At 43.2% G+C, this 12028-nt stretch overlaps 1 protein-coding gene across 1 annotated transcript in view; it reads left to right on the plus strand.

Annotated features, from left to right (window-relative positions):
• The first annotated feature begins 9277 nt into the window (after nucleotides 1-9277).
• TGFBR1 (transforming growth factor beta receptor 1) overlaps nucleotides 9278-12028 on the plus strand; it is a 48811-nt gene continuing 46060 nt past the window's right edge. Inside the window, exon 1 of the mRNA XM_090274487.1 lies at nucleotides 9278-9482. Coding sequence (XP_090130613.1) covers nucleotides 9395-9482 — 88 coding nt within the window. The 5' untranslated portion in view covers nucleotides 9278-9394. The remainder of the gene's footprint in view (nucleotides 9483-12028) is intronic.

Here is a 12028-nt window from a genome sequence, read left to right on the forward strand (position 1 = left end):
CTAAATTCATGTTACCTGTGCATTCTAAATAATAAACTAATAAATTAAAAACCAAAAATCTCAAGCCAATAATTTAAGTTAGAGTAATCTGAGACTGGTAGTGGTTCAGGTTTCAGGAACAAGTGCGAATCCTCAATAGAGAATGCTACCTTTATCTCAGACCTTAAACATTTCCACAACTAAAATCACAAGGAAAATGCACGGCTTTCGATAAGGAGTAACCATACTTATAAAGAGCACTGTAAATGAGAATCAACAGATAGCAGAAACAGACTCATAGGAATTCAAATGCTGGAATTTTTATATGCAAACATGACTATGAAATAACTGATTGCTATGTTGTTTTTTAAAAAGGACCCATTAAAATAACAGGTTTGAAACAAGGAACAATAAGGGAAGACCAAGAAGATTTGGAAAAGATCCAAATAGAACTTCTACAAATGAAAATTAAAATAATTGAAGTTAAAATGTAATAGAAAGAACAAAGAATTAAAAAATAAAATTTTAAAGTTAATTTCAATTACAAAAACATAAAAATTTACCCAGAAATAAATTAACAAAGGTTATGAAAGAATTCTCTCAATAAAAACTACAAAGCATTGTTGAGAGATATTAAAGACCTGAATAAATGGAGAAATATACCATGCTCATGGATTAGAATAATAAATATTATAAAATTTTCAATTTCCCCTGAATTCTTGTAGATATTGACAAACTATCAATAAAAGTTACTAGTAACTATAAAGGTCTTAGATTAGGCAAAATAATGTTGAAGAAGAATAACAAATTTGGAGGGTTCACTATACCGAATTTTAAGGCTTATTATAAAGTACAGTAATCAGGACAGTGATAATGGCATTAAGATAGAAAAATAGACCAATGTAAAGGAAAAGACAGTTCAGAAATAAACCCACAAATATAGTCAATCATTTTTGACAAAGGTACCAATGTAGTTTAATGGAGAAAGAAAAGTTTTTTTCAACAAATCATGCTAGATCGATTGAATGTCAGTATGGAAAAAATTGAATCTTGATTCACATTTCACATTTTACACAAGAGTTAATTCAAGATAGCTTTAAGACTTAAATGTAAAAGCTAAAACTACAGAGCAGCTAGAAGGCCATGTAGGAGAATATCTTTGTGATTGAGGGTAGGCAGATATTTTCTGGACAGACACAAAAAGAACTAACTATAAAATAAAAAAATAAAACTACTGCTCTTTGAAAATAACGAACAAAAGTATTTACTGTACACACATCTGCAAAGAACTCATATTCAGATTATATAAATAACTCCTGTAAAACATTAATAAGAGACTACAGCAAAAGACTTGAACAGACACTCACAAAAGATGGCATGCAAATGAATAACAATGCTCAATGTTCCTTCTGAGTTGAGGAGGCAGAGATCAGTGCTCAGGAAGCCTGCAGCTGCTAGAATTTGCAAGGCAGAGTTCTGGAGAGGAAGGAGTTTTAGAAATCTGCACAGGAGTCCCTTTGAGTCTTTGACTGAATACTAATCTATGCATGCACAGAGTGAAATCCCATAAAGCCAGCAAGAACAACTTTGGAGGAAAGAAAAATTACTGAGAAGCTATAAAATAGACAATTCTCAGAGTTCAGACTAGGTCAGGAATCATTTGAGTTCTCTCCAGCCAGAGTAAAGAGACCTTGTTAAATATATAGAGTATTTAACAGAGATGCCAGAAAGGCCGTACCTTACAAGTGAGGCAAAATTAGTCCTAGAATAATGGCTACTTTGGACTTAGCCTAAAAGAATTTTAAAATAAGCCTCAAAAGGATTGAACTAACCTGAAATATCTAACTCACTGTCAGAAAAAGTTCAAGACTCTTTAAAGGAATACAACAAAATTAAGCATTCTACACCCTAAAATTTACAATGTCTGGCATCCAATAAAAAATCACTAGATAAGAAGTAGCAGGACAATAAGAGCCCAAAATATCAGTGAATGGAAGCAGACCCAGAAATTACAAAGATGGTGGAATTATCTAAAAATTACATCGAAACAGCTATTATATGTATACTTCCTGTGCTTAGGGATGTGAAGAAAATTGTGGACCTAATGAGAAGAGAGACAGACAATTTTTTAAAGAACCAAATGAAACTTCTAGAGATGGAAAACTTAATAAATAAATGCAGTCAAATATGGAGCAACAGGTACCCTCATTTACTGCTAGTGGGAATGCAAAATGATTTAGCCACTTTGGAGGATAGTTTTATAGCTTCGTATAAAACTAAACATACTCTTATCAGATGATCCTGCAATTGTACTCCTTGGTATTTACCCAAATGAGTTAAAAACTTATGTCCATACAAACACCTGCACATGAATATTTATAGCAGTTTTACCGTAATGAAAATTTGGAATTAACCAAGTTGTCCCACAGTAAGTGAATGAATAAATTGTAGTAAATCTATACAATGGAATATTATTGAGTGCTAAAAAGAAATGAACTATCAAGTCATGATAAAACATCAAGGAAACTTATATTGCCAATCTTAGAAGGCAATATACTGTGTAATTCTGACTATATGACATTCTGGAACAGGCAAAACTATGGAAATGGTAAAAAAACATCTGTGCTTTAAAAGGGTTGGGGAGGGAGGGATGAGTAGGCTGAGGACAAAGAATTTTTAGGGCAGTGAAACTACTCTGTATGATACTATAAAGGTAGGTACATGTCATACACTTGTCCAAACCCACAGAATGTACAATACCAAGGGTGAATTCTGATGTAAACTATGGACTTTGAGTCATAATGATGTGTCAACTTAGGTTCATCAATTGTAACAAATGTACCACTCTGGTCAGTGATATTGATGGGATGGGAGGCTGTGCATGGGTGGGGACAGGGGCTACATGGGAACTTTATAATTTCTGCTCAATTTTGTTGTGAACCTAAAATATAAATATTTTTATTTATTTACATCTTATTTCTAAAAAAATGAATAAATAAAGTCTATTTTCAAAAAGCAGAGAAAAGGCAGATTGCCTACAAAGGAGAAATAGATTAGTATCTGATTTCACATAAAGAACAATGGAAGTCAGAGAAGTGGAATGACATCTTCAATATTTGAGAGAAAACAATTATCAACCCAGATTTCTATATCCAGTGAAAACACTGTCTAAAAATAAGGACTAAATATAAAAGCTAGGATTGTCTGCCTCTAGTTGGCTTTTACTAAAGGGAATTCGGAAGGGTATACTTCAGGCAGAATGAAAGTGATCTGAGATGAAAAGTCCAGAGGTAAAAAAAAAAAAAAAAAAACAGAAAAAGTGGTAAAACTTGTTTGCAAAAATGACCATGGTCATGCTTACTAACCCTCTTAGTCTCCATTCCCCGTTGCAATGTGATTTTGTCAAGAGATGGAATCTATTTCCCACTCTTTGAGTTTGGCCTTGATCCAATTCATGTGCAAATCAACAGGATATGGCAGAAATGATGTGCCAGTTGTGAACTTCCATTCATTATCTTGGCCCCCTCCTAAACTGTCATATTAACAAGCCCAGGTTAGCCTGCTGAAGGATGAAAAATCACATAGAGGAACTGCTCCAGACCATTACAGATCTGGTCAGCTCCCAGTTGACTTGCCACCTGACTGCAGACTCATATGTGAGCTCAGCTGAGATCGACTTAAATTGCCCTAGACCATAAAAACTGCCCAGCCTACTCACAGTCTCATGACAAATAATACACGGTTATTATTCCAAGCCACTAAATTTTGAGGTGTTTTTTCATTCAGTTAGAGCACTGAGTTAGAAATAGATAATAATGGTATAAATCAATAATATCTTGTGGGTTAAAAAATAATATAGGAATAAAATATAGAACAATAGTTAGCATATGATTAGAATTGAAGTGTCTAAAGTTTAAAGCAAAAAAAAAAAACATTTATTTTCTCATATAATAAGAACTCCAGGGATAAGCATTTTAGAGCTGATACAGTTGCTCAAGGAATTTATCAAAGACTTCATCCGTTTTTCTCTATACTAATTCTAATTATGGACGTCATCATCTTTAAGTTCACAAGATTGCTGCTGCATCTCCAAGCATTGCAAGCGTTTTCCGGGCATTAAGGTGAGGAGCTGAGTCTCTCTTCTTCATAGGGAAAACAATATCTTTCCCACAAGCTCTACCTGATAGATTTCTCCTTATGTTTTCACTGACCAGAACTCTGTCATGTGGCCACATCTAGGTGCCTGAAGCCTGGGAAATTGAGATTCTTAGCTAGGTGAACTGCTTTGCCAAAGGAAATGAGGATCGTTATAAAGTGAATGTAAGAAGAGATATGGGTTAGGCAACTAGCAGTTAGTCTCTGCTCTCTACATGGAAGAAAACATTTTACTTAATGGAATAATCTAAAAGGAAAAGGAAACAATGTAGCCGTCACAAAGACTGAGAAGTAGTATTATGCAGGGAGCAAAGCATTGGTGTGAGAGCCTCCTAATCCTGGCTCTGCAGCTGATGAGCTGGGAACTGGTTCTCAGTTTTTTCCCCTTAAAATCAAAATGTTAGAGTAGACACCTGTAAGCCTTTTTGAGAACCTGTAGAGACTGTAAAGGGAATTAACATTTATGACATATTCTTCATGTGCAGATGCTCATTTAGTTCTTACAACAAAATGTGAGTCATTACCCCACTTTACACTGGGGGATGAGAAATTTCAGAAAGAGCAAGTAGTGTGTGCAGATCCTAGGTCTAGTAAATGGCAAAATTACAACTGGGATCTACAGGCCTCCAAAGCCAGAAGCTTCTTCCATTGCTCACCCTTTCTCAAAAAGGTGCGTTTTTAGTTATTGAACTTTAAGGTCACACTTTCTATTACTTTGAATATTTCTTGCCAGTCCCTTCTTACCTGGAGAGTTTTTTTGTTTTTTTTTTTGAGAAATCAGCTGACAGTCTTATTGGGACCCCTTTGTATGTAATTCTCTTCTTCTCTCTTGCTGCTTTTAAGATTCTCTATCCTTAATTTTTTGACATTTTGATTATAATGTGTCTTGGTGTGGTTCTCCCTGGGTCCAGTTGTTTTGGAACTCTGTGCTTCCTGGACCTGTAAGTCTATTTCCTTTCCCAAGTTAGGGAAGTTCTGCTTCATTATTTTTTCCCATAATTTTTCCATTTCTAATTCTTCTTCTTCACCTTCTGGCAGCCCTATGATTTGGATGTTGGCCCACTTACAGCTGTCCAATAAGTTTCTGAGCCTCTCCTCACTTTCCTCACTTCTCATTTCCTCTTTCTGCACTGGTTGACTGTTTGTTCCTTCCCTGTATTCTGATTTGTTGATTTGATCCCTGGTTTTCTTTCCCTCACCACTAGTTTCATATGTGTTTTTGTTCATTTCAGCAGGACTAGTCCTCATTCCTTCCCTGTCTTGTTTAAGATCTGCTGTTAGGTCTGTAAGCACTTTTATAACCAAAGCTCTGAACTGTGCCTCAGAAAGATTTCCTATCTGCTGCTTCATTAGAGTGGAAATTAGCTGTCTGGTCAGCTGCGTCACTGGGATCTCTATCATGATCTGTGCCATCCTGAACAGTTATGTGTTTACCTTTGCTTCCTGGGCAGGGTTATCACACCTCCTACACTATATGGGGTGGAGGCCCGGGCACTCGTCACAACCGGGCATTTTCTGTGGGGGTAGGGGTCCAAAATGGATTCCTGCCATTCACTCTCCGCTAAGAGACCAGGTGCCTCCTCTTCTGTCCCCACCCCCACTGGGCCTCACAGTCCAAGGCAATGGGGGATCTGCCTTCTCTGGCTTTGGAATCGCAAGCTGACGGGTCTTGTCTGCAGCCAGGAGTGCTCCCCAGGTGTTTCTCGCCTCCTCTTAAGTACCAGTGTCTGTGCCACTGTCACTGCTGCTGCCTCGGACAGCACAGCTTGACCTCTCCTCCTCGGCTTCACCCCTCCTCATGCCTGTACGGATGAGCACCACTTCCTTATAACTTCATAGATTGGACTTCCATTTATTTTCTGAAACTTCTGGTTATTGCTTGTTTTGCAGTAGTTGTATTCCTTCTTAGTTGTGCAGGGAGACGGAGCGTGTGAGTCTAGGCCTCCATCTTGACCAGAAGTCTCCTGTGTTTATTTGCTTCTGTGTCCCAGGCAGAGCTGTGACTCCTACTGCATTGTAAGGGGCGGAGCCTTAGGGACTCGTCAGTAACAGGTGACCTGTTTCACCACTTTGTGGCGCTGTGTGCGGGGTAGGGGTCTGAGAAGGAACAATGCCACCTGCCCAGCACTCGCCCCTTTTCCAGGCACCTCTCCCACTTCTGCACTGGACCAGTGCCCCTCTAGCTGCTGCCCTGGCCATCATTCCCAGAGTGGGTGGGTCTGCAGATATTCTAGGTCTGTAGGGGCCCTTTAAACAAGCGGACTCTGCTGAGAGACCGGCAGTTTCTGCCTCGGTCTCAAACCCCACTGGTTTGCATAGTCAGAAGCAATGAGGCTTGATTTTCCCCGGAGCTGGGACAGTGAGCTGCTCTGGTGAGGAGCTGGGAATACTCCCCGGGTGTCCCTCCTGACTTTTTAAAATGTGTAACTGCGCTTTCCTCCGGCCTGCTGCTGTTGCTGCTGCTGCCGCCACCACACCGTGTTCTCTCTGCCTGGGCTCCGCCCCTCCTACCTGTCTGGATGGGTATTTCTTCTTTATATCTTCGTTTGCTGGACTTCCATGCACTTTGGTTTTCTGGAACTTTTGGTTGTTTCTAGTTTTGAGGTAGTCGTATTCCTTCTTAGTTGTGGAGGGAGATGCAGCATGTCTGTCTATGCCTCCATCTTGGCTGAAAGTTAAGGTCACACTTTATAAACTGCGCCTTTTGAAGTGTGGCTTGGTGACACCTGCAGCAGAATCACCTGGGTTATTTATTACAAAAGCAGACTCCTGGACCTGCTTCAGATGAACTGAAGCAGACTCTCTAGGGCTGACTCCCAGGAAACTACATGTTTAAAAGCTCGCCAGGTAATTTAAAGACATTTTAAAGTTTGAGTACCACAATTTTAAACTCACAATTTATCGTTCCTTTTTAATGTAGTTTATTTATGGATCTGTGGCTCATGGAAATTTTCTTCTAATATCAGGAAAATAAAAATTAAAAATAGTTTGTTTCTTTTTCCTGTTCCTCAGTTTCCTAATGAACATACTCAATTCTACGGAAAATGTTAAGGAACTGAAAGTGTGTCATAGAAGGTATCCTAACACTGATTAACTGAGGCTCTCCATAAAAAAAGGTACAGACTACCATGAACATGAATGTGGATTAAAATCATATAGAGCTGGAGGGAGGTGGGCAAAGGAAATGACATTAACTAAATATTTGCTATGTTCCAGTACTGTTCCAGACATATTATGTCACTTAAGTGGCCCAAGACATGTGATTCATGTGATTCAATTCTTTTTAAATTTATAAATGGGGTAAGTACTATTACATTTTCATTTTAGAGATGAAGAGCCTAATGATGAGAGAAAAACAGTCACTTGCCTGAACCAAATCATTCATTCATTCATACAAGTATCTCTTATGTATGGTATTGAGAACAGAGCAGTGAAAAAGCAGTCTAGAGATTTCAGCTGTCACAGGCCCTGACTTGCTCACCAAGTCTCCACTGAAGAAACTGGAAATGAGACAGCAGACTGGGACTGGAGCCTGCCAGAAGCAGTCTCTCCAGACTTGGTCTGCCTGCCGCAGGGATCGAGAGGAGAGCTTGCTGCTGACCGTCTCCAGCAGCCCCAGAGAGCAGGCGGCTCTTGGTTTTAGCAATAGCTGCATTCCTTGTTAGGTTGTTCATTGTACACCAGGCCCTTACCAGTCCAGAGGAGAGGAGCAGGTCAGGAGTCTGGAGGAACCCCCATATCTTACATTCTTTCACTAATCTTGGGAGGTAGATATTATTTCCATTTTACAGATGAAGAAATGGAGGCTCAGGAAGGTTAACTGACTTCCTCAAGCGAGTGTCTTAGCCAGCAAGGGAATAGGGCAAGTCTCAGATCCCAGCTCCAACACCCCTACCCTGCCCCTCTACAGTGCAGGAGGGAAATCTTCCCAGGCAGGTAAAAGTAATTTACAAACCAATACTGGGGGGGCTGGTTCTGATTCCTACTACCAAGGTTTATTTCATTCCATCTCCAAATCACACAGAAAATAAAGTTTTCTCCTTAAAAGTTTCTGTGGAAAAAAATGTTCTCTGCTCATTGTTACAGCCTCCTAGGCTTTGTTTGTGTCTGAAGAGTGAACTAGTCTGACAGGAGAAATTACAGATCTGGAGCTCATTTTGGGGGCCCAGAGGGAAGGTGGGTGGAGCGTCTCACAGTCTCACAGTAAATCAGAAATTCAGAATGAAAACATAGCCGAGTTTATTCGGGCTTCTAGTGACACCTCAGAATTACTGTGCAGGCTTCCCCTCCGCCCGGGGGTGCTGCGTTCTAAGAAGGGGAATCCTATTTTGGAGGCGGAGGTGGATACCTTCCCTTTCCCACCTGAATCTTACAGGGGTGAAGAGGGAAGGAGTGTGGTTTGGAACCCCGTTCTGGGTCTGCTCTGAGTTACGGAGGGAGGCGGGAGGCTATTCATGGCTGTGTCTGATCTCAGGATCTGACGTCTGAGGCTGGTATCTGAGGGCAAGATTTGGGGATTTGCTGGGTCTGGAATTCGGCAGCGGGCGGGGGGAGGGGGCTCCCTAGGTTGGGGGTAAATGCCGACAGCGGGAGGAAACAGGAGATTGATTCGTATATGAAGGGCACAGAGGAAGGATCTTGGAGGAGCTGTTGAAAGTTGACGCATTGACCTGGGGCGGGCAAGTTGAAGCCTGCCTGATACTGCGGATCTGGGTGAATGAGTCCTGGTTGTGTTGGGATCAGCACCAGATCTCCGGTATCTAGAGGAGGCTAGAAGAAAAGAACGTCCAGTGGCCACAGACTTTATCCGAAAGCGACTCACACCCAGACACACCCATCGTTCAGCCCTGGCCCTCTGCGGTTGTTGGGATGGCCCGGGCTAGTTAGCAACCTGGCCCTACTCAGTCTCCAGCAACCCCGGAGCTACTCCGGCTGGGGCACGGGTCTGGCTACAAGAACCCCGGGGAGTCTGGGGGCGTGGCCAGAGACCGAGCGCCCGCGGCTTTGGATTGGTAGCCCAGCGGACCCGCAGGCGGGGCTCCGGGCTGTGTCCCGCTCAGCCGCTCGCACACGGTCAGGAGGCGGGGCCGGCGGGAGCTCTGCAGCCAATGGACGCGCGCCCCCGAGCAGTTACAAAGGGCCGAAGCGAGGCCGCCGCGGCGGCGAGGGAGGTGGGGCGAGGCGAGGCGAGGCGGGCGAGGCTTGCAAAGGCAAGGCGGCTGCCGGGCCGGGCCGGGCCACAGGCGGTGGCGGCGGGACCATGGAAGCAGCTGCCGCTGCTCCGCGTCCCCGACTGTTCCTACTCGTGCTGGCGGTGGTGGCCGCGACGCTGGTCCCAGGGGCGACGGGTGAGCTGTGGGGCTTGCGGGCGGCCGCGGGGCTGGCGGGAGGCTGCGGGGCTGGCGGGAGGCTGCGGGGCGCGCGGGCCGGGCCCGGTCTCTGGCTCACTCCTTCTCTTTCTCAAACATGGCGCGGGGCCGGGGGCGCAGGTGGCGGCGCCCGGGCCAGGGCCCCGCTCTTCTGGCCAGGCCGTCGCTACGCGATCCGCGGGCGGGGCGGGAAGGCGGGGCGGGGGCGTGTGTCCCAGTGCGGGTGGATGTGCCTGGCAGCCGGCTGCAGATCCCGCTTTTGACTCCCCGGGGAAGGTAGCGTCGCTGAAGCGGTCCGCAGTCGGGGACTGCCCTCTGGGGAGCGAGTGGGCGAGGGCTGTGAGGCTGGCCTCCGCCAGAGCGCTGTGTGGCGGTGTTCCGGGTACCCCACCCTGAGTGGGCTGGTGCGCGAGGCTCCCGGGGCCCGGGCGGAGGGGGCTTCCCGCGCGTTGTGTGAGCTTTGAGCTTCCAGGGCTTCCCGGAGCGGTGGAGGGAGCGACGTGTGGTTGAGACCCCAGGTCAGCAGGGCCGACCCTGCCGAGAGGGGCTGCTTCCCCAGCCAGCAGTAGCTTTGGAAAAGGAGCTGAGAGCTTTGTTTGAGAAGCAGGAGGTACGAAGATGAGCGGAATGTTTCTTTCGTGCGTCTGGGAAGTGTTAAAGTGAATCCAGTAACCAGAAGGCTACAGATTGTTTTCGTAGTGGAAAGTTGAACTTTTGTTCACTCTGCGGGGTTTGGAATGTTTGAATGGGAATGGCGCTGTGAATTGATCAAACACTTTTATTTCCTAGAAGGAACATCGCTAGTGAGGTTCCTTTCCTTGAGTGAGACTTTGAATCATTTCGTCTGTGTAGTGGGTTTTCAAGAGAGAATATTTGCTTTTTTTGCCAAAGTATTAGATCTGAACTGAGCTACTGGGTCATTGCCTACCACCAAGCAGTGAAAAACTTTGTTAGCATGCAAACTCTAATACTAAAAACTAAACCATAGAGCCTTAGTATTAGCAACTAAAATATAGCGAAAGCACATTTCTGTTTCTGAAATTAAATACTAGATATTTTCAAAGGCAAAAACTGAGGCCTGAGGGTGCCAATTAGTATTAAGAGCTACTGTTTACTAAGTACTTACTATGATATAGATGCATAAAAAGTACAAAATCTGATCCTCATACCTGAATCCTCAGGGCTAGTAGCATTTGCCACATTTTATACATGAAAAAATGAGGGGTGGAGAGGTTTTGTTTTGCTTTTGTTTTGTTTTTCTCAATTACTAAGAGCTGGAGTTAGGATTTGCACCCAGTGTTGTGTTTCCAAAGCCTTTATACCTTAGTATATACACCTAACTGGCTTAGCCTATTTGGCTTTTTCAGCCCTCTAATGACCAGTTGATCTTTATTATTCACAATCTGAAAATCAAATTGGCTTTCTGACTCCTAGTACATTCCTGGAGTTCCCTCTACACTGTGCCTACATTAGGGGCCGCAGTAGATCTTTGACATTGGCTTAAGGAGGAGGGCAAGATTAATGTGTGGACAGGTGGGAGAATCGATACGGTTATGCCTCAAGCAAAAATTATATTTTCACACCGCTATCAACTCCAATAACAGTTCATTCCTTTTCCCCTAGCCTAGCGCACAAAGTTTTCATGGATTCAAGTATCAGAGTAATTGATGTACAGAACATTGTGTAGTTCAGGCTCTGGAGGAGCTTACAGGCACGTAATACAAAGCTGATTCGGGTGCTAATACACTTAAGTATAGAATCAACTGGATTGCCTGCCCTTGCTGGTTATGCTGATGTTCCAGTCCACCCTTTCATACATTTTTGAAGAAGCTCAGTGCTTTTCCTAAGTTTATAATTTGGCTTCCTTTTTAAGAGCTTGCAGTTCCTTATTGTCTGGGTATCAGTTTTGTATTTCTCTGCCCAGTTTCTGCTCTCTTCAACATAGATTTCTCTAGGGAAATTGGCTCCTTGTCCCTAGGACATAGTTCAGTACCACTAAGTCTACATGTATATCTCATGTGAAAATGCTGTTTGCTTCCTTTCTGCCATTTATATCTTTTTTCTTTGAAAATGTGTAAAACCCAACTCGTATTTATATTAATACCTCTTGAATGTCTCTTCCTTTCTTTGTACGCATCCATCCATTTAGTCCTGCCTGTGTTATCCCTCAAATCCAGTTGCTTTCCAGTGTTTCTCTCTTCTAGGGTTTTCTATAGGCTACTCCCAAGCTAATCTTCTTTAATCATCCCTACACAGGTTTTACAAGATTTTCCATTTCTGTTCAGTACTTAGAACAGCATTTGAGGCTTATGATTGGGGCCATCCCTGAGTATCCAGCACTTCTCACTATTGCAAACCCTCAATTCCAGCGATTTCTCTTTTCTCACTGACTCCTGATTTTGCAGCCATTTCACTACATACTTAATTTTTCCCCTTTTGGGAGTGTGAAGAGAGACGTTCTCAGTCCTGATTCCCTGTACTTCCTGTACTCTAGTTTCCCTGAACTGTATAGCACTTTGAGTTTT

Source organism: Furipterus horrens, unplaced genomic scaffold (genome assembly GCF_987537825.1).
Source record: "Furipterus horrens unplaced genomic scaffold, mFurHor1.1.pri manual_scaffold_4, whole genome shotgun sequence".
Lineage (NCBI taxonomy): Eukaryota > Metazoa > Chordata > Mammalia > Chiroptera > Furipteridae > Furipterus > Furipterus horrens.